Source organism: Marmota marmota, unplaced genomic scaffold (genome assembly GCF_001458135.2).
Source record: "Marmota marmota marmota unplaced genomic scaffold, marMar, whole genome shotgun sequence".
In the NCBI taxonomy this organism is placed as follows: Eukaryota; Metazoa; Chordata; class Mammalia; order Rodentia; family Sciuridae; genus Marmota; species Marmota marmota.
Genome location: NW_025999853.1, coordinates 14,797,887 through 14,816,587, shown reverse-complemented (window position 1 = coordinate 14,816,587; position 18,701 = coordinate 14,797,887). Strand labels below are relative to the sequence as shown.

General features: G+C 36.5%; 1 protein-coding gene and 1 non-coding gene across 4 annotated transcripts in view; one reads left to right on the top strand and one right to left on the bottom strand.

The window, feature by feature from the left end:
* The window catches only part of LOC107139997 (leukotriene A-4 hydrolase), a 61,318-nt gene extending 43,901 nt beyond the window's left edge, over window positions 1-17,417 (bottom strand). For 2 of the 3 annotated variants that reach the window (XM_015482912.2, XM_048803655.1), the window contains exons 1-9: window positions 17,158-17,412; window positions 11,664-11,794; window positions 9,985-10,105; window positions 6,901-6,969; window positions 5,284-5,388; window positions 4,128-4,180; window positions 1,597-1,669; window positions 1,227-1,367; window positions 265-288 (exon numbers count right to left, since the gene is read on the bottom strand). In XM_015482912.2, the coding sequence (XP_015338398.1) occupies window positions 265-288; window positions 1,227-1,367; window positions 1,597-1,669; window positions 4,128-4,180; window positions 5,284-5,388; window positions 6,901-6,969; window positions 9,985-10,105; window positions 11,664-11,794; window positions 17,158-17,316 (876 nt within the window). In that variant the 5' untranslated portion in view covers window positions 17,317-17,412. Of the gene's footprint in view, window positions 1-264; window positions 289-1,226; window positions 1,368-1,596; window positions 1,670-4,127; window positions 4,181-5,283; window positions 5,389-6,900; window positions 6,970-9,984; window positions 10,106-11,663; window positions 11,795-17,157 lie in introns of all 3 variants that reach the window. The other variant, XM_048803637.1, reaches the window with a different exon arrangement.
* A 357-nt stretch (window positions 17,418-17,774) lies between these two features.
* Window positions 17,775-17,846, top strand: Trnad-guc. Its single transcript has one exon. It is a non-coding gene; the product is annotated as a tRNA-Asp (tRNA).
* Window positions 17,847-18,701: the final 855 nt, after the last annotated feature.

Sequence of the window (18,701 nt, the reverse complement as noted above, 5' to 3'; positions counted from 1 at the left end):
AGTATAGTGTAACTAAAATAACTGGAAAACAAAAAAGAAAAAAAGTATTAAATTAAATGAATACATCACTCATTGAAAATATTTCATGTGAATTAAGTTTTCTTAGGTCTGTTAAATCTAATTGTTAGTATAACAATGTCTCATGAGGAGAATCCCCAAGTTTTCTTTCATAACCAGGTTAAATATTATAATACCATGCAAATTTTATAGTCAATTGCTTAAAACTTCTCGAGGAAAAGTCCATAATTGGAAATTTTGACTTACATTGGAGAGTGACTTGTCACCTGCCTACAAAGAGAGAGAAAATATCTTAATATCAGTAATCAAATGACAGACAACATTTTAAAGACTGCCTACCTCTACATCTAGTATACTGGCATTGATAGCCCATTCTGTTTCCACTATGGCATTTCAAAAGAGTTCAAAAGAGACAAACATTGAAGGAAAAAAATAAATCCAGAGGGCCAGTATACTGGTTTCTAACTGACTTCCAGGAATTTTTCCTACTTCCGTTTTGTACATTTGCTTTTATTTACCCATCATGTTCCTTTTCTCCTTATCACCCACAATATATTTCAGAATAGCTTATAGGATTCTTTGTGTCCTGTGGTACATTTCATTTTTACTTAGCTGCTACTCTATTACTCATTTGGTTCAAAGTAGAAGGATTCAAAGTAGCTTACAAGGCATATAGAATACAGTAAGAGGCTCTGGGCCTGATCCTTTCCTATACATAGTGACTTAGCTTCTGTTTTGTTTTACTATTACCTTTGTGTCAACTGTAAATGGTGTCATTTCTTCATCTGGATACATAAGTCATCAATGGATTGTTGTTATATAGCATCCCCACCCCCAACATCCAAATACCCTGAACATAATATTCTTGTTTCTTACATGGCCAAACCATTTTCTTTCAAAAGTGAAACTGGATAACAAAAATGGGCAATAAAAAAAAAAAAGAAACAAGGGGGGTGGGTTGTGGCTCAGCAGTAGAGCACTCGCCTAGCACATGCAAGGCCCTGGATTCGATCCTCAGCACCACATAAATAAAATAAAGATATTGTGTCCAACCACAACTAAAAAAAAATATTAAAAAAAAAAAAGAAACAAGAGTTCTATAAATATGGAAAAATATTTTTTAAAGTATTACTAAGAATCTAAGGTTCTTCCTATTTAGGTTTATTTTAAGGAAATCTCAATTTCAAACAAGAAATATTTACACTTACCAGTAGAGTAGGAGTTACAAAAGTAAGGCAAGGGTTCTCCATGCCACCGTAAGGGAAGGATGGGGGCAGCACCAATAGGTCATACTGCCCCCATACATATGGTCCTCCCAGATCTTCTGCAATCTTAAGCATAGATTCAGTCTGAAAAATTAATGCATACACATTTGTATGTCTTAATTATTACCAAAGTAATTTTTTAAAAGCATATGTTATTTTCTATGAAGTTTCTGAGTTAATGAAGATTATTTTAAATGAAAGTAATAAAAAGAATGTAGCAACTGTAAATTCACATAAAATAAGACATTCTTTGTTCTTTTACCATATTACTTAAAACCATCATGTCACATTCAAAATCTTCAATATGACCAACCTCAGAAAATTCATAAGCAGATTTTTCCACTTGCTCTTTCTCAGACCATACCAAAGTTCTTGGGCCAATTTGCCTGTAAAATTAAAAAGTTTCATGAAAAAAGAAATTCAAGGCAAATTATTTATCTGGTTATGGAAGGACTTAAAATTTTGTACACAGACATTTATTAAGTGGGAGTGGATTGAAGAGATGAGTGTAAATGGGAAGATATGAGTGTAAATGGCCTGAGATACAAGCTTGCTATTACCCATGCAGCTTTCTATGGAAGCCTGTCTGAGTCAAAGGAAAACCAAGACATGAAGTGCCCTTAAAGGTTAGCTTACTGACTCTGGTAAGATTTCTAGAGATCTAGTTTCCTCTTTCAATCACAACCATAGAAACCCACTTGTAGCTCAAAAAAGATTATTCCAGAACAAGAAAAAGAAATATATTGTTGTGCACTTACAAGTTGACCACTTTTATATAAGAAATAAATTGAACAGGTACAACATGGATGAACCCTGAGGATGTTACACTTAATGAAATAAACTGGTCACAAAAAGATAAATATTCTGATTGTACTTACATGAAGTATCTAAAGGAGTCAAATTCATAGGAACAGAAAATATACTGGTGGTTACCAAGGGCTATAGGGAGTGGAGGGGAAGAACTATTTAATGGATACAGAGTTTTGGTTTTGCAAGATGAAGAAGTTCTAGAGATTCCTTTCACAACAATGTGAATATATTTAACACCACTGAACGGCACACTTACAAAAGGTTAAAATATATTTACAATAAAGACAACAAAGAGCTGGGATTGTAGCTCAGTGGTAGAGCACTCGCCTAGCATATGTGAGGCCTGGGTTCAATCCTCAACACCACATAAAAATAAATAAAATAAAGGTATTGTGTTCAACTACAACTAAAAACATAGATATTTTTTTAAAAGACAATGAAGAAGAAACAAATGTATCGCATATATAGCGCTAGAAATAAAAATCTTTTTCATTTAAATTTTGTCTTAAAAATTTTGATACTATACCTCAAACAAGATTATGCCTTGGCATTCTGTCCTAGAAGGAGTCTCTGGAACAGGGCTTCTTAAGCTTTAAGGTGCATACAAATTATCTGGGACAGTTGTTAAATATAAATTTAGATTTAGTAGGTTTGGGACAGGGCTTAAGAACTTCTAACCAACTCTCAGGTAAGGCCAAGGCTATTAGTCTGACAACTACACTGAGTGTGTAGCATCAATGGTAACCAGTGCTAAGCCCTATAAAATTCAGTAAGAGTCACAAATGCAAGCCACAAGTGTAATTTGAAATTGCCTAGTAACCACTTTTTTTTTTAAAGCAAAAGAAACAAATTAATCTTAATAACATTTTTTAATCCAACATATTATCATTCTAACATGCAATTGATACAAAAATTAACACAATAGTTTACGTTTTTAAACGGCTTTAGAAACCTAGCAAATATTTATACCTAAAGCACATCTCAGTTTGGATGAGTTGCATTCCAAATGCCCAATAACATCACATATGCAGTGTAACTGGTTACTGGACAGTACAGGTCTAGATGCAGCTAGGTTTGAGCCTTGGCTCTGACAATTCCAAGCTGTATTACTAAAACTCACTGAGCACCAGTTTCTTCTTGGTAAAACAGAAACAAATAAATCATATCTACTCCATAGAACTGAGGAAGCAATGAGATAAAGGAATGCACTAAAGTTAGCACATAGTAAGAGCTTGTAAAGGGCAAGTGCCTGGACAATTACTAAAATTATCATTTACTAAGTGCCTCCTATAGGCCAGGAGTTTTACATATGTTAGGTCTGTTAATTCTTACAAAAATTCTTTGAAGCATGTATTATTTCTGTTTTCCAGGTGAAAAAAAAAAAAAAAAGGAAACTTAAAGAGGCAGTGAGTTGCCCCAGGATATAGCTAATAACTACTGGAGATAAGACCTAATTTGTCTGCCTGAGTTCTCTATCATGTCCACGCTTCTAGCAATTTAAAGATTATGACTACTGTAAACATTCTAATTTTCAATTGTTTAGAAATAAGAAAGCACAAAAAATTAAGAAGGAAGGGCACTTCAGCTATTAGAAAACTCCAGCTACTGGTAAAATTTTTAACAAAATATCTTATATTTCTGTACTATTCAGAGTTTCCAAGTGCCTTAATGTATTTTATCTTGTTTATTTCATATAACCACCCTACACAAGGTAGAAGAGGCAGATTTTATAATTATAAAATTCATAATTAGAATGAGGAAATGAAGATCATGAGTGACTCATTCCAACTTACATTAGAATGTAGATGTCAAACCAAAGGTAAGAGCATGCTTATTCTATAATACCTGGAAAATCTAAGGGGCAAGTAGTAAAGATTTTTTAGTTGAAAATTTATTTGTGGTCAAATATTTTACAATTAGATTTGAATTTTTCTAGAGCTGTTAGCATGATATCTAGAGAGACACACAAATGAGTGTTAATCCTAATAGAGGTTTAAGATGCCCATAAACCTCAAAATTTGTTCAAAAGCTCACCTGCTTTCTAATGCTCCAACAACTAAAGCAATCAGGTAGCAGGGTATCGGAACCTAAAGGGGGCAAACACAAACCACATGCTTGGATTAGTGTTTTTAAAAACAATACAGGGTCAGACAATTCATATTTCAAATTAAGTAAATTCTCTTTCAAATTTCCTTTTGTACTTCTCAAATAGTTCTCCTTTTTAAGGGGTCAAATAACTCAAAATTGTGATGCAAAACATTTCAAAACATCTATTTCCCTTTTATTCCAAGAAAGGAAACTTCTGACATGTGAAAATCATGTTTTCACATAGCCTAAAAAGGTACTTTGAAACATTTCTCCAAAAAGTAACATATAAGAAAGCAACTGTGCTTTTTCATTATGTTTTTTTCCTTGATTTTTAAAACATCATTCTATTTGTTTATTTATTGGTTGTAGATGGACACATACTTTTTTATTTTATTTATTTATTTATTTTTATGTGGTCCTGAGGATTGAACCCAGTGCCTCACACATGGTAGGCAAGTGCTCTACCACTGAGCCACAACTGCAGCCTCTCATATTTTTAATTTAAAAAATTTCTCCATATTTTAAATCAGCAATGAGTGAAATTGAAAATTGTGGGAGCTTAGAAACCCCAGAAGCTAGATCTGGAACAAAACTGTCCATTGGTGGATCAGTTATTAAAAGACACATGCATGTACACATATACATACACAATGCATGCACATTCTATTCGTTAAAAGTCAAAGATACAAGTCCAATCACCAGCTACCTAGGAATTTTAACTTACAAGATGGTAACATAGCTCTTCCATTTGTAAACACCCTAAACAGCCATAAGATCACACAGTGGTTCCACGGCAGGCAAACATACAACTACTTAAAAGAACAGAAAGCTTGTCACTGACTAGATTGAGGGAAAATGGAATCAGGGCATCCCTGCTATACTATCTGGCAACCTCTTTCTTCAGTATAACACTTTCTTCAGTGTAATACCCTCTCTAAGTGGAACAAACTCCTATAAAAGCACAAAAGAAAAATAAAAACCAAAAGAAAAGCTGTTCTTTAAACTTTTGAAGTATTTCAAGAGTTCTTTTGCTCTCTGGGTAGGTAAAAGCTATTTGTAGTTCACTATTAACTAAAACAAAATCTAGATACTATGATCTTACTTTTTGGCTGAATCTGTATATTTTCCTGCTTGGGTCTTCTGGGTCAGGTGCTTCTCCATCACGAATTGCACTCATAAGTGCCACCAGTTCTTTAGGGACAGACACCTAATCAAGAAAAAGAGTCACTTCTAGTCATAAATAAAAGGGCCTATGTATCAGACTACATAACATAAAATAATCTTTTCCCCCTTTTTTGACTATACATATATTAAATGGGCTATGAGCTCAAAAGTAAGTACATATTAGTATGAGCAATACTTAAAATTGGCTTCACCAAAAACAAATATGAAATACCTATCCATTCATCTCTGCATATTAAAAGCACAATTTCAATGGAAACTAGATTCAAATCCAAGCTCTGTCATCTACTAACTGTGGGTAGTTTGCAAAAAATCTCCCTGAGCCTAAACTTCCCCATCAAATATGGGTAAAACTTCACAGGTTTGCTGCAGGAAATACATATAGAAATGAGGAGCCCAGCACCATGCCTGGCTATGGTAGTCACCAGCTCTGCTCCCCTCCATATCTCCAAGCCAAATGTGTGACTCATTGTATGACAGAGAATAACTTTAAACAACTTTTTATCTAAAATATATACTTGGGGTTATAAATAGAACTTTTATGGGTAGAAACTGTGAGAAACTAAAATTTATTACCAAAAACTGTGGAATAAATTTTCTCTGGAAAATATCCTTATGGAATAACTGTGAGGTCACTTAAGTGTGTATCCTAGCTCCGCAATTCTGAAAATTTAATTTCTAATAAATGTCAGAATAAAGGACCATCCCCTGGATATTTATGATCTAGCAAGCATACATTCCAGCACATGCCTGATTGTCCCTTCTTTTTTTATGACTTGAGACCCCAAACTTTTATAGAGGCAGGCACAGAATTTGGAGTACTTGAACCAATACTATAACAACCAGCATTCAGGAACTAACTTTGTTTCATCTCCTCCCTTTGTTTAGATAGACATATGTTACAGACATGAGACAATTGAGGTTGTGAGGTCCTAAGACTTGCTTAAGGCCATACAGTGAAGGAGAGTCCAGAACCTATGGTTCTTTGCCTCCAAGTATTACATTCTATAGCACTATAGTAGGTGTGGTTTGGTTGTAGGATGATCTGGGAATCAAGAAGCCCCATAAATTCTGTGCTTGGCCTAAGCAGCTCTAGTCTCTGAGATGGTGTTATCAACCGTAGTCTACTTTTTCTCCAAAAGATTAGCAGTACCTACAAAAGGAATACATTGGAAATGTATTGAGAAAAGTCCATAATATTAGGAAATCTAGACAGATGTTTACATGGCTATAGAATGCATTTATAGAAACTTTAATTGTGCAAATGTCAATTTTTAAAAGTTAAATAAAGGTCCTCAATTCTTGTTTATAGATACAGAATTCTGAACTCCTTTTGTAAAATGATAATGATATCCATTCTTTTTTTGTCACAATGTTTAAAACCACTTATAAAACAGAGGTTCAGAATGAATCTTGTCATATTTTAAGTAGAATTTATTAAATAAAATATTTTTAGTGCAAAAAAATTTAATTATCATCCTTATCACTTAGACCACATTTACCTATCATTTAATTGGTTAACAACTGTGATGTTTACCTCTGCAGTGTAGGTTAATTTCACAGAAGGAGTGTCCTGGCAAGGAAGAATTGCTCTGCAGTGGATAGCCTAGGAGGGGAAGGAAAAGAAATAGTTATTTCCCTTTCTCATAAACTGAGTCATTAAGAAATCATCAAAATTACAGCATTGTTCTTAGAAATATTCTGTTCAAAAACAAAATCAAGTCTCTCATATATTGGGATTTCTTAAAGTAGCAAAAATAGACCTGTGGGTTAAAAAAAAATCAGATTTTCCCATTTAATTTAGGATTAATCCTCATATTTCAGTTGATATATGAAGCCAACTAGTAAGCAGTGTTTCCAACTGTACTGTATAGTAGCAGTGCCCAGTGAGAAGTTCTGAGGAACCTGGAGAAAAAAGGCTCCATAACAAAATAAATTTGAAAATCACAAGCACATCACATTCCTGTCTCAGAAAGTTACTAGGAACATTGGCCTCCTGAAGGCTCCAGAAATACCTATAGAAAAAGAGAACTGCCCGGAGTGGGGCTGTGGCTCAGTGGTAGAGCCCTGACTAGCATTTACCCTGGGTTCCATCCCCAACAATAGGAAAAAAGAGAGGAGCAGAGAGGAAAGAAAGAAACCTGGGGCTGGGGTTGTGGCTCAGTGGCAGAGCACTTGCCTAGCATGTGTGAGGCACTGGGTTTGATCCTCAGCACCACATATAAATAATAAATAATAAAGGTACATCAACAACTAAAACATATTTTTAAAAAAGAAAGAAAGAAACCTGATTTTCCACACTTACTTTAACATGAAACCCATTTTTCTCTGGTTAGTTATTAACATCTAATGAAATGCCAGTGTTTTAAAGAAAACATCAAAATATGATACTAAAACCTTGACATTTCATCTTATAGCACATTTTGAAAGTAAACCAAGAAACAAAAAGAAGGGAGAGAATAAATGATATTTCTGAATACCATGTAGACATATTCATTCTGATATTTTGTAAAGTGTTTCTCTGCTTCCACATTAATCTTTCATAAATATTGATTCTATCAAGAAAAAAGGCCAGAGAACCTACAATTTCATAAGCTAGCATATTTTCAAATAAATCTGTATCTATCTCCGAGAAGCAAAAGAACCCCAGCTTCAATGAGACAGTCTACTGAGCTTAAAGGAAAACTAACACTCCTCTGTGAAGCTGTTAAAAATCCTTGACTTCTTAAAACCCATAGACTCCGGTCCTTCTCACCAGATCTAGAAGATTTCCCAAAGACATGAGCTTCCAGATGACCTAAAGAGGAATTAAGAAGGACTAGAAGACCCACTTGGTCCTCTCTTGTAAAACAAGGCTCCAAGATCATATCTCTAGAGTTCCTTATGGATTGCAGATAGGTGACTTGGCAATCCAAAGGGGTTTTTATAAGTATTTCATAGGATAGGAGTAAACCCAGGCAAATATGCAGGGAGAACAACTGTAAGCAAATTCTTTAAACAAAATTACATCTACATGTTTCTTGCCAACTGCAATTCTTTAACTTAGCTGAAATCTCATTTTTATGTTTCAAACATTGCAGCCAATAAGAAAAAATATATTTAAAATATGCATTCTAGTTACCCATAAATATTACATTTCTTTTTTTAAATAAATCTACGATTTTTTAAACTTTTATTTTGTTTGTTTTTTATGTGGTGCTGAGGATCAAAGCCAGCGCCTCAATGTGCTAGGCAAGTGCTCTACCACTGAGCTACAACCCCAGCGCCCAAACATTACATTTCTTGCTTTTACCTTACAGATATTCTATGAGAAATACTGGCTGAAAATCAGGTATTATGAAGAGATAAAACTAGGAATGGTGGCACAAGCCTGTAATCCCAGGGACTCAGGAGGCTGAGGTGGGAGTATCAAAAGTTCAAGGCCAGCCTCAGTGGTGATTTAGGGATTGTCAATCCCTGTTACTGCCAAAAAAAAAAAAAAAAAAAAAAAAAAAACAGGGAGGAAGAGAGAGAGAACACTCTTGCCTAGAACATTGTATCTCTTCCAGATTGCAGAATAGGTTTCTTAGATTAAAAAGATATTTTAAGTAGCCCTGCAAAGTAAATATATCTAAATCATGTTTCAATATTTATATACTTTGATTCAAATTTGAGGCTAACATGATATCTATCACACAAGAATAAGATGATTAAATATGCAAAGTACCTAACACAATGCCTGAAGATTCGGTAGTTTTAATAAGTGACTTCCTTTAAATTTAATCATTAGTTATTTGATTATTAGCAAAATTAGATCTTTTGTCTTTCAGAAGACAGATTGATACTTATTATCCTTGTGACAGATTATCTCTAATTGTATCGTTATTTGTCCTTTGTGTATGTGTTTTTTAACTGGAAGTGGGGGTAACTAGGGCTTAAACCCAGGGTACTTCATCACTGAGCTACATCCCTAATACTTTGTATTTTCTTATTTTGAGGCAGGGTCTCACTAAGTTGCTGAGACTGGCCTCGAACTTATGATCCTCCTGTCTCAGCCTCCTGAGCTACTGGGATTACAGGTATGTGCCACTGTACCCAGCTTATCTGTTTTTACTTTTAAAATGGAAAACAGAAGTACTTAAATCATATCATTTTAAAAGTACATTTAATATATTTGTATAATATATTTATCTGTAAATGTATAAGGAAAATCTGAAAAGCTGTACTCCAAACTTAATGTTTTGCCTCCAGACAATAATGTCCAGAGAGGGTTAGGCATTTGATCTTTCACTTTTACTGTTAGCATTTTTCATAACCAGTACTGTACTTATTACTTTTGTTTTACTAATTTTTTCCTTGTATTTTATGACCATTTATTGAATTCCCACTCTATGGCAAGTTCTATGCTAGGAGCTAGGAACGTAAATATAAATAAGATCTAAATACTCCAATGTAGATAGTTTCCAAATTAAAGGACACTTATTTTAAAAAATAATACATGAATTAATAGCAAGAGACATAAATTAGTATATTGTTTTTATAACAAAATAAATTTAAACAATATGTTACAAAAGGCCCATATATGAATAAGACCACTGTTCACCTTGCTTCATTAAACTGCTTGAGCTGGGAATGTTTTTACCTGGCATTGACTAAAGAGATAAGGGTGTTCCTTTCCAGAGGTTTGTTCAGGAGTGAGCCACTGAAGAGCAGATGATTTTGGAGATGTCTCAAAAGAAATTTCTATGACAACCTCTTGATTTCTGTATGAAACAAATCAACACATTAGCAGAGTATAATTCCATCTAACTATAATATTACTTACAAATTAATAACATAAATAACATTGTATGAGTTTTTGTTACTGATTGAGAGTGAGTTCTAGGAATGTTACACCTTACGTAAGTTTGCTTTCCTACCAGAAAGCCACCCTGTGAGTTCTTTATATTCTACTGTGCTAATGAAGATGTATTAGTTCAGTGCCTCACAGTGTGTCACATACTTTGCATCTGTGATACCATTCAGTCTTTGAAACAGTGGGGAGTGGCAGAAATAATTTTGGAACTTCAACTATCACAGTGGTGAGTACCAGGGCCCAATACAGAGCAGTCTGATTTGCAAACTGCTACTGATCTGCAAACACATAAAGTCAAGAAAGAAAGAGGAAGTGTTTAGAAACTTGTAGTCTCCTATTTCGTTTTTTGTAAAGGTTTGTCCCAAATTTTGTGTTTGTGTGTTTATGTGATGCTGAGGATTGAACCCAGTACCTCATATGTGCTAGGCAAGTGTTTTTCCACTGAGCTATACCCCACCCGCTGTAGTGTCGTAGTGTAATTTTTATTTGCTGAATCTAATAATAAAATCTTTTTCATTATTTCTTCCTACTAATTCATATTTACTGCATCCTACAAAAGCATCAGTCTACAATAGGCTAGAGAAAATAAGAACTAGTCCTTCCCCCTACTAGTTTTGGAAGTACTAATAATGCTCAGTCTTAGGTTTGAATCCTGACTCTACCACGTACTAGTGCTGTAAACTTGGGCAAATTATGTGACTTCTTTACACCAAAGTTTCCTCATCTGCAGAATGGGGTTACTGACATCTTCACAAGCTATGCTGAGCATCTCCTTTCTCTTTCTTAAAGGAGAAGAGAAGGCCAGAAAAGGGCAATCTATGGCTGCCACTTTCAATTTCTCATTGGCCACTGGAAGGTGGGGATAGCTCAACCTTGCTCTAGGCCAATAGTTTTTACCTCTATTCCCCTCTCCAATGTATCCAGGGTTGAGATAGATTCCTTATATGACAATTCCAGCTGTCATCCTTGACTAAATTACTTTGATCTCTGAGATTCCCTTTCTCATCTGTAGTGCAGATCATACTATACGGGATTACTGTAAGGATTAAAGAATACACCTAAAGCACTTATCCTAAGACTGTACACAGTTAACACTTCTATGTTTGGCATCATTATTATTATTCCATTAATAACAGCAGGTGGCCTAGGGTGGAATGTGCTGTTCCCACCAGGCTATCCTGAAACACCTCCTCTGGATGGCATGTCCCATGGTTACTCCAGATGAGGAGATAAAGAAGTCACAGTTCCCAAAGTCCCATTCTTGAGTGTTTTGTGCAATAAATTTCTTTAGAATTTTAAGAACATACAACTTTCATTTTAAAACTTTTATCTGAACAGATCAGTAGGAATAGTATGCCAATTACTACATACATAAACAAACACAAAAAAAGGAAAAATGTCTAATTTTTCTTAAAATACATTTTTGCTATTATTTGGCTATAAAAGAAAAAGGACAGCACTCATACTTGCTCAGGGCAATAGGAAGAGAGATTTCCATCGGCGATCCTTTGTAACTTTGTCTTTCTCCAAGAGTGTATTTGACTTCTTGTCCATTGATCACCACTTTTTCTATTGTAAGATCTTTTGTATCCAAAACCTACAATCAAATTAGTATTAAACATCAGAAGAAACTAGCTCTAGATACATGTTAACTATAATTGATTATAAAACTAGTTGCTTATAGAGAGCAAAATATAGAGTGAAATTATAGAAATTATAGGAGTAAAGAGTTAGTATAAGGCTTATCTCTTGGGAACCTAAACTTCCTAAAATCTTTTGGGTTGGTTCTAAGGTTTGCATATATATTGTTAGGCAATTCTAGGATAGTCACACAAATTTTAGGCTCTAAGTAAAATCAATCCAAATTAAAATGCCTTTAATTTGTCTACTGAAAACTGTTATAAAAAAAAAAAAACCTCCTATAACTTAAAGTTTCTTTCATCCTGACTCCATATTATCTTACCATACATTTCTTTTTAGAATTCATATAGTCCAAATCCTATGTGTACTTTCATATCTAATAGTTTACTCCTTAAGTACTTCATTTCCTTGGCACTCACTAGGCAGATAAACAGATAAAACAATCCCACTGGGTTGTTTTTTTAGTAAAAGCTCAACTTTATAAGGCAACTCTGACCAAATGACCCTGTAGAGGATTAGAAGACCACCACTCTTGCCACTGCCAATTAACAACTGCTGGGGGCAGAAAGGAATGGTAGCAAGTGTCTTGAGTAGTTTTCATCCCTGAGTCCCAGAAACCAAACAATTTCATTATCTTTCAAGTCATCTCTTGTTCCGAAATCTTCAACCTTCTTGTATCACCAAACTATTTCCAAACAACCTGAACAAGCCTCTCATATTATTTTTAAAACTTCACTTGATCCTTCTACCTAGTAACTCTCTACTTCCCCTCATTCCTTTCTAAAGAAGGACAATCAATCTATGGCTTCACTTTCAATTTCTCATCAACCATACTTCCTTCTCAGTTTGGTTTCTAGCTCCTATGATACTGATAGGGGATTTTCCCTGGTCCACAGATTTTTTTTTTTTCTATCCAATGACCTTGACCTTTTGTCTACTCATAGCTCTTGTGGACCATGACACCTGGCTGAAACCCCTTTCTTAGCTTCTCTACCTTTACACATAAATGGTTCTTCTTCTTGTCTAATGCTTCTGTTGTCCTGTTCTATCTTTCAAATACAGGTAGGCCTCAATGTTCCAGTCTTGGCCCTTTCATTTTCTTCATTCTCTGCTTCTTACTCATGTCCACATCTTTAATTAATATCTCTGTAATACATATGGTGACCAGTCTACTTCCAGAGTTGTATCCCGGGCGTGATGTCAGCTGTACATCTGTCGTTGCCTACCTAACATTTCCATGGGACATACCATCTTATATTCAACAGGCTTCCAAAAAAATCAAACCATTATATCCCCTAAATCAGTTTTCTCTTCTGATTTATTTGATTCCTTCAATGCAATTCCTTAAGTCAGCTAAAATTTGAAAATCTCAATACATAATCAATCTCAATTCCCAATCTCACATAGCCAATACGAAGGTTTTTTTTTTGTTTGTTTGTTTGTTTTCATACTGTCTTCACATTTTTTTCCTCTCCTACCACCATCCTAAGTCAGACCTGGACTGTTGGAACTCCCATCTACCTCATCTCTCTACTTCTGTCATCTTTTTTTCCTCCTGATATCTGGCCTGGAAAAGTACTGGAAGTTAGAACACTGAGAAACAGTCACTTCCTAGCCACCTTTCTCTTAAAAATTTTAGTTAACCATGGGTGACCAGCTCAAAAAAAAAAATCATAAGGGGAATCACTGAATTTGATTACCACCTGTTTAATTTTCTTCTAGCTTTCCTTCCTGAGCAGCCAAATTTGTTATGAGCATCATCTGTTTTCCTCCTAATGGGCAATTATTTCTTTCAGGTTACTTTCTTTTGGGGGTACCTCAAGTGTCACCCTAACTAGAACTGGCTACACTAGCATATTCAAAATATATGGTTTATATCTCAAAAATAATAGTTACTCCTTTACTCTTCATATTCTAGTACATATTTCTGAGCATCTCATTTATTTTAGGATATTTGATTATCTATGTTCATAACAACCCATCTTATTCATCCCTTATAACCATAAAGACAAATTAACTGAGTCATTTCCCATTGAAGCACATTCTATTTTCTGTATTGCTTAAATTTCTCAAATCTGTTTAGAAGCAGAAGAGTTGGTTATTCCAAGACTATTTTTTGTGAAATCTTTTTCATATCCCCAATGCATGTTATAGTAGTTGGGCCTACACTCTGCCATAATACTTGCTTTATTGCATCATAATGATTTGTTCTCCCCTAGACTACAGGTGCTTAAATAGACAGATAATGTTACTTAGATTTCCATTCTCAAGGCTCAGTACAGTGCCTGAAAAATAGTAGATGTTAATTAAGTTGTAGAGCAAAAGAAAATAGAAAATGCAATTTTTAAGCTGTGTATCTCAACTGCTAAGGCTCAATATTTATTTCCAAATTATGTAAGAAATTCCCCTTCAAACTTCTCTGATAAGTGTCATTAAAAATTGGTCACAGGCTGGAGTTGTGGCTCAGTAGTAGAGTGCTTGCCTAGCATGTGCGAGGCACTGGGTTCAATCCTCAGCATCACATAAAATAAATAAATAAAATAAAGGTATTGTGTCCAACTACAACTAAAAAAAAAAAAATTTAAAGTTGGCCAAAAAAACGATAATAAGAAAAACAAAAGAAAAGACATAGTAGATGTTAGAATTTGTATTCTTCAACAATTAGTACTTGAATACCAACTATGTGCAAGGCCAAGATGCCCATATATAGTTATAAAAAACAACCCTACTACGGCAGGTAGTTATTGAGAATATACCTTACTATATCTCAGTGTCCTCTTCAAACACCACAACAGGATTATACTTTTGACCAGTTGGACAGTTATTGTAATATATAACTGATTTCCTTTTTGCCTAGGATGCTGGGAAGTTCCATGTCAACTTTGTAATCCACCCCTTCTTATGTGTGAAGGGTTTTATACTATGTGTCTTATTTCTACTATCTTCATTTTTCTCTTCCTCCAAAGTTCTTAATTATTTTTAGTCTTATAATACTGTGTTATTTTAAGTAGTCTCAGATTCTTTCTGGCACAAATCAGAATCTGAAACAAGAAATCCTTTTGTTTCATTATGAAGTATGTATATTTTCTCCTTGTTATCTACAGTCTGCAGTGATGCAAAAAACCCCTACAGGCTTATGTGTTAAAACCAACCCAAAACCAAACCAAACCAAAATCACCTTGATATGAGCTCCAGCTCAGCCATATATTAGTGAGGACCAGGGACTTTGCAGTCAGAAAGAACTATGTTCAATTCCTGGATTCTAACACTTACTTATGATTTTGAACCTATTTGAGCCATCAACTGAAAGGACACCTAAATGATATTGAAAAATTCAATGAAAGAAACAAATGTTTGAAAGTCATCATAAATATTGAATGCCAAACTTCAGTGTAAATAAAACAAAACTTGAAAAGGATATTAGAAAGCTGGAAATTAGTTCATTTTGGAGGCATCACAGACTGCAAGAATGGGATGGAAAAGAAGACATGATATCATGTCTCTTCACCCAGCACTGGTACTGGGTCTCTGCTGTGGGTGGTGGTGCAGTTTGATGCCTTCTCACCTTCAAGATACTTAGCACTATTATCAGTGCATCCCATTTTAAGTTCAGGCATTGTTTTCTAACTGAATTTATCCATTAGCCAAACTTCTGGATGTCCTCTAGTTTCCAGGTCGCTATGCTAAAAATTTAAAATATAAAGAGATCTGAAACATAATCCCTACATTTAAGAGTACCTAATCTTGTGGAAGAAAGAAACAAGCTCACTTCAAATGAATAAAATAAATAAGACCAAGATCTTGGTCTCATAAATATGCAAACAATTATATACAGATGTTACTGTGTACTACAAATACCTTCCTCATACAAAAGTTAACATTAATATAATTCCAGCTAATTTACTAAACATGCATGCTGGCCAGAAATCATCATTTAAAAATCTTATTTTACTCTAGATATGGAAATGTAAAACCAATGGGCAAGTTTTTAGATTGGTATATTCTTTCCAAAGTTTTCCAAGTTTAAGCCTACTGATTCTCACTTACTCATGAAACAGAGGTAAAACATTTTTGATTTTTACAAAAGAGAGGGCAGTGCAAGGGCATGTTAAACAGCAATGAGCTAGCAAGAATCACTTTCTTTTTATAAAAGGAGAGACTGCATTGAAACAGGACTTAACTTCAGCCCTGCTAGGGCAAAGCTGCAATAAAATATAGCATGGTACTCAAGAGACCAAAGTGCAATCTACACGGAAATAGTTATCTTCTTGCTTATAATACTTTTTCTTTCTTACTTAAAGTACTTTTGGTGATTACATATCAATACAGAAGAATAAGAAAGTTCAGTGCTTTATTAATTCATATTAATAAACTCAAAGATTATACAAGTAGTAAAAAGAGACACAAAAAAGTATCCATTCTTATCTATATTTGCAATTTTGTTTAATTGTTTGACGCTAATTTCCCTCCTCAATATCTTATCTTACTGCTTTGCTTCAGTAGATACAAACATACTGCCCTGCAAAATACACTGTGTACCATCCGGCCTTGATTAGGAGACAGAATGTGGGCAGGCTTTCCATGTCTCTCTTATTTCTAAATGTTCTTCATCAGGCATTATGAGAAAGAACATTGAATAAAGGTTAAATGGTCCAGATAAAAATCATTGAATAATATTTTATTAATCAACATATTTTTATTTAAATGGTTAAAAAGCTTATAGAAGCATATATTTTTCTAAGAAATGCAGTCATTACTTGCTCCTTGGAACCAACTATTAATTGATTGTATTGAGTCGTCCTTAGNAAAAGGGATGAGGACTGGGAATGATAAACAAAGTCCACAGTGGGGAGGTCTAGGAATAAATTGTTGCACTACAGCGGGACGAGGAAGGTGCTCTGGGGGCTGAGAGAAGTCCAGGGCCTGAGGAGGGAGTTCTGGACAGTGGGCCAGAGGAAACGGGAGGCCACGGGGGCGGCGGGTAGCGCTGGGAGACAGGGCGATGGGGAAAGGGGGGACTGCTGCGAAGATGGGACGGAAGAAAGGCGCGGATGGGGCGCTAGGACGTGCGCGGGCGACCGAGGAAAGGGTCTTGAGGAGGGGCGGCGGGAGGGACGCTTCATCCTAGGCGGGATGGATGCAGAGCGGGGTGGAAGAGGGGACTGAGAGTGGGGGAGAGAGGAGGAGCAGACCCGGGCGCGGGGCTGGGGGGCTGCCGCAGTGAGGGGAACCGAGATCCCGAAGCCAAGCGCGATGAGGGGCTAGGGGACGAGAAGAGGGTGGCGGGGAGAGGTGGAAACTGCACAGAAGCCCCCGTACCAGGCTGCGCAGGTTGTCCTCCTGAGACTGGACGGTGAGCGCAGCGGTCCCGGTCAGCACCCGGCGAGTGAAATCGACGCTGCAGCGCAGGTGCAGGTGCTTGGTCTGGCAGACTGAGGCCGGAGAGGCCAAAGAACAGGTATCCACGACTTCAGGCATGGCTCTAAGAGATCCGCCGTACGCCGGAACGAACTCAGACACTCAGCGGCCGGACTTCGACTGAGAGCCAGAACTGGAGGGAGGTGAGGAGGAGAGGGACTCGCGGGGCGCACCGGGAAACGGAGTCCCTACAAGTCAGAGGAGCGCGAGAGGTGGCGGGACGGAACTACAGGTCCCATGGTGCAGCGCGAGCAGCCTTGCGCGAGGCTGCCTGGGAGCGTGCTTGTCAGGGGTGGTGCTGGGGATTGGGGGCTTCTGGAGCGCGGGGCGGTAAAGGGACGGTGCGCTGGGGAAATAAATGGATCAGAGAGACGGAGAGAGCACTTCCATTTTAGTTTCATTCAACTTCAGTGGAAACTGCAATGACAACAAGTGAATATCATTCTTATTAGCAATAGTAGTGAGAGCAGGGCGGGGTACAGATAAAATGCCTATCAGAAGGCTTTCTCCTGTGCGGCTCCTCGTTAGTATAGTGGTGAGTATCCCCGCCTGTCACGCGGGAGACCGGGGTTCGATTCCCCGACGGGGAGGCACGAGTTCACCTTTTTCTTTTGTTACCACTAGCGGTGACATTGTTGCTGTTTGCCGCCCTGCCATGTTGGCAACCTAATCAAAGTAAACTCATTTTCGTACACTTTAGGGCTTATTGTGCACACTTCCAAGTCCTGGAGATCTAAAACAATGGCAGTGTTAGTGAGAATTAGCAGTAGTAGTGAGAGTAAGCCAACATTCCTGTTTTAGAAACTGCAATTCTAAAATTCACTGATAGAAACATGCACCGGTAACAATGGGAGTGCAATCTGGGACATTTTGATCAACTCTGGGGTTCTTCCCAGAGAGGGTGAAGAATGCCTTGCCTTTAAAGGCGCAGCCTCAGGGGTGGAACTGGGCATAGTTGGAAGAGAACCGATTTCAGAGAACTTTAAAACAGCTGAGCCTTTAATCCTGAATACACATTGAAGACTTTTAAGCAAGGGGGTGACATGCATGGTCAGCTTTATATTACAAAGAGCACTGACAGTATTCAGAGAATGAAGATGTGGTCTTAAACAGAGAAGTTAGGAAACTACTACAATAGTTCAGACAGAAGATGGAGGGGACCTGATGTAGGTAATAAGTAAAGATGGAGAGGAAGAAGTGAACGGAATGAATACTGAGAGGTTAAGTGGGTTCTCAGATGGAGAGGAACCTAAGAAAACTCAGGTTTCTGGCATCAGTTGCTGGAATCATTCACCAAAGATAGTAGACTCTAAGAGAGAATAGATTTAAAGGGAAGATGCTGAGTTTGAGAACCTACGGAAGTCAAAGCAGATACCTCCTTTCACTTGATATATTTAAATCTACAGCTCTGGGAAGGTATAAGATAGATATAGATGTATACCTCT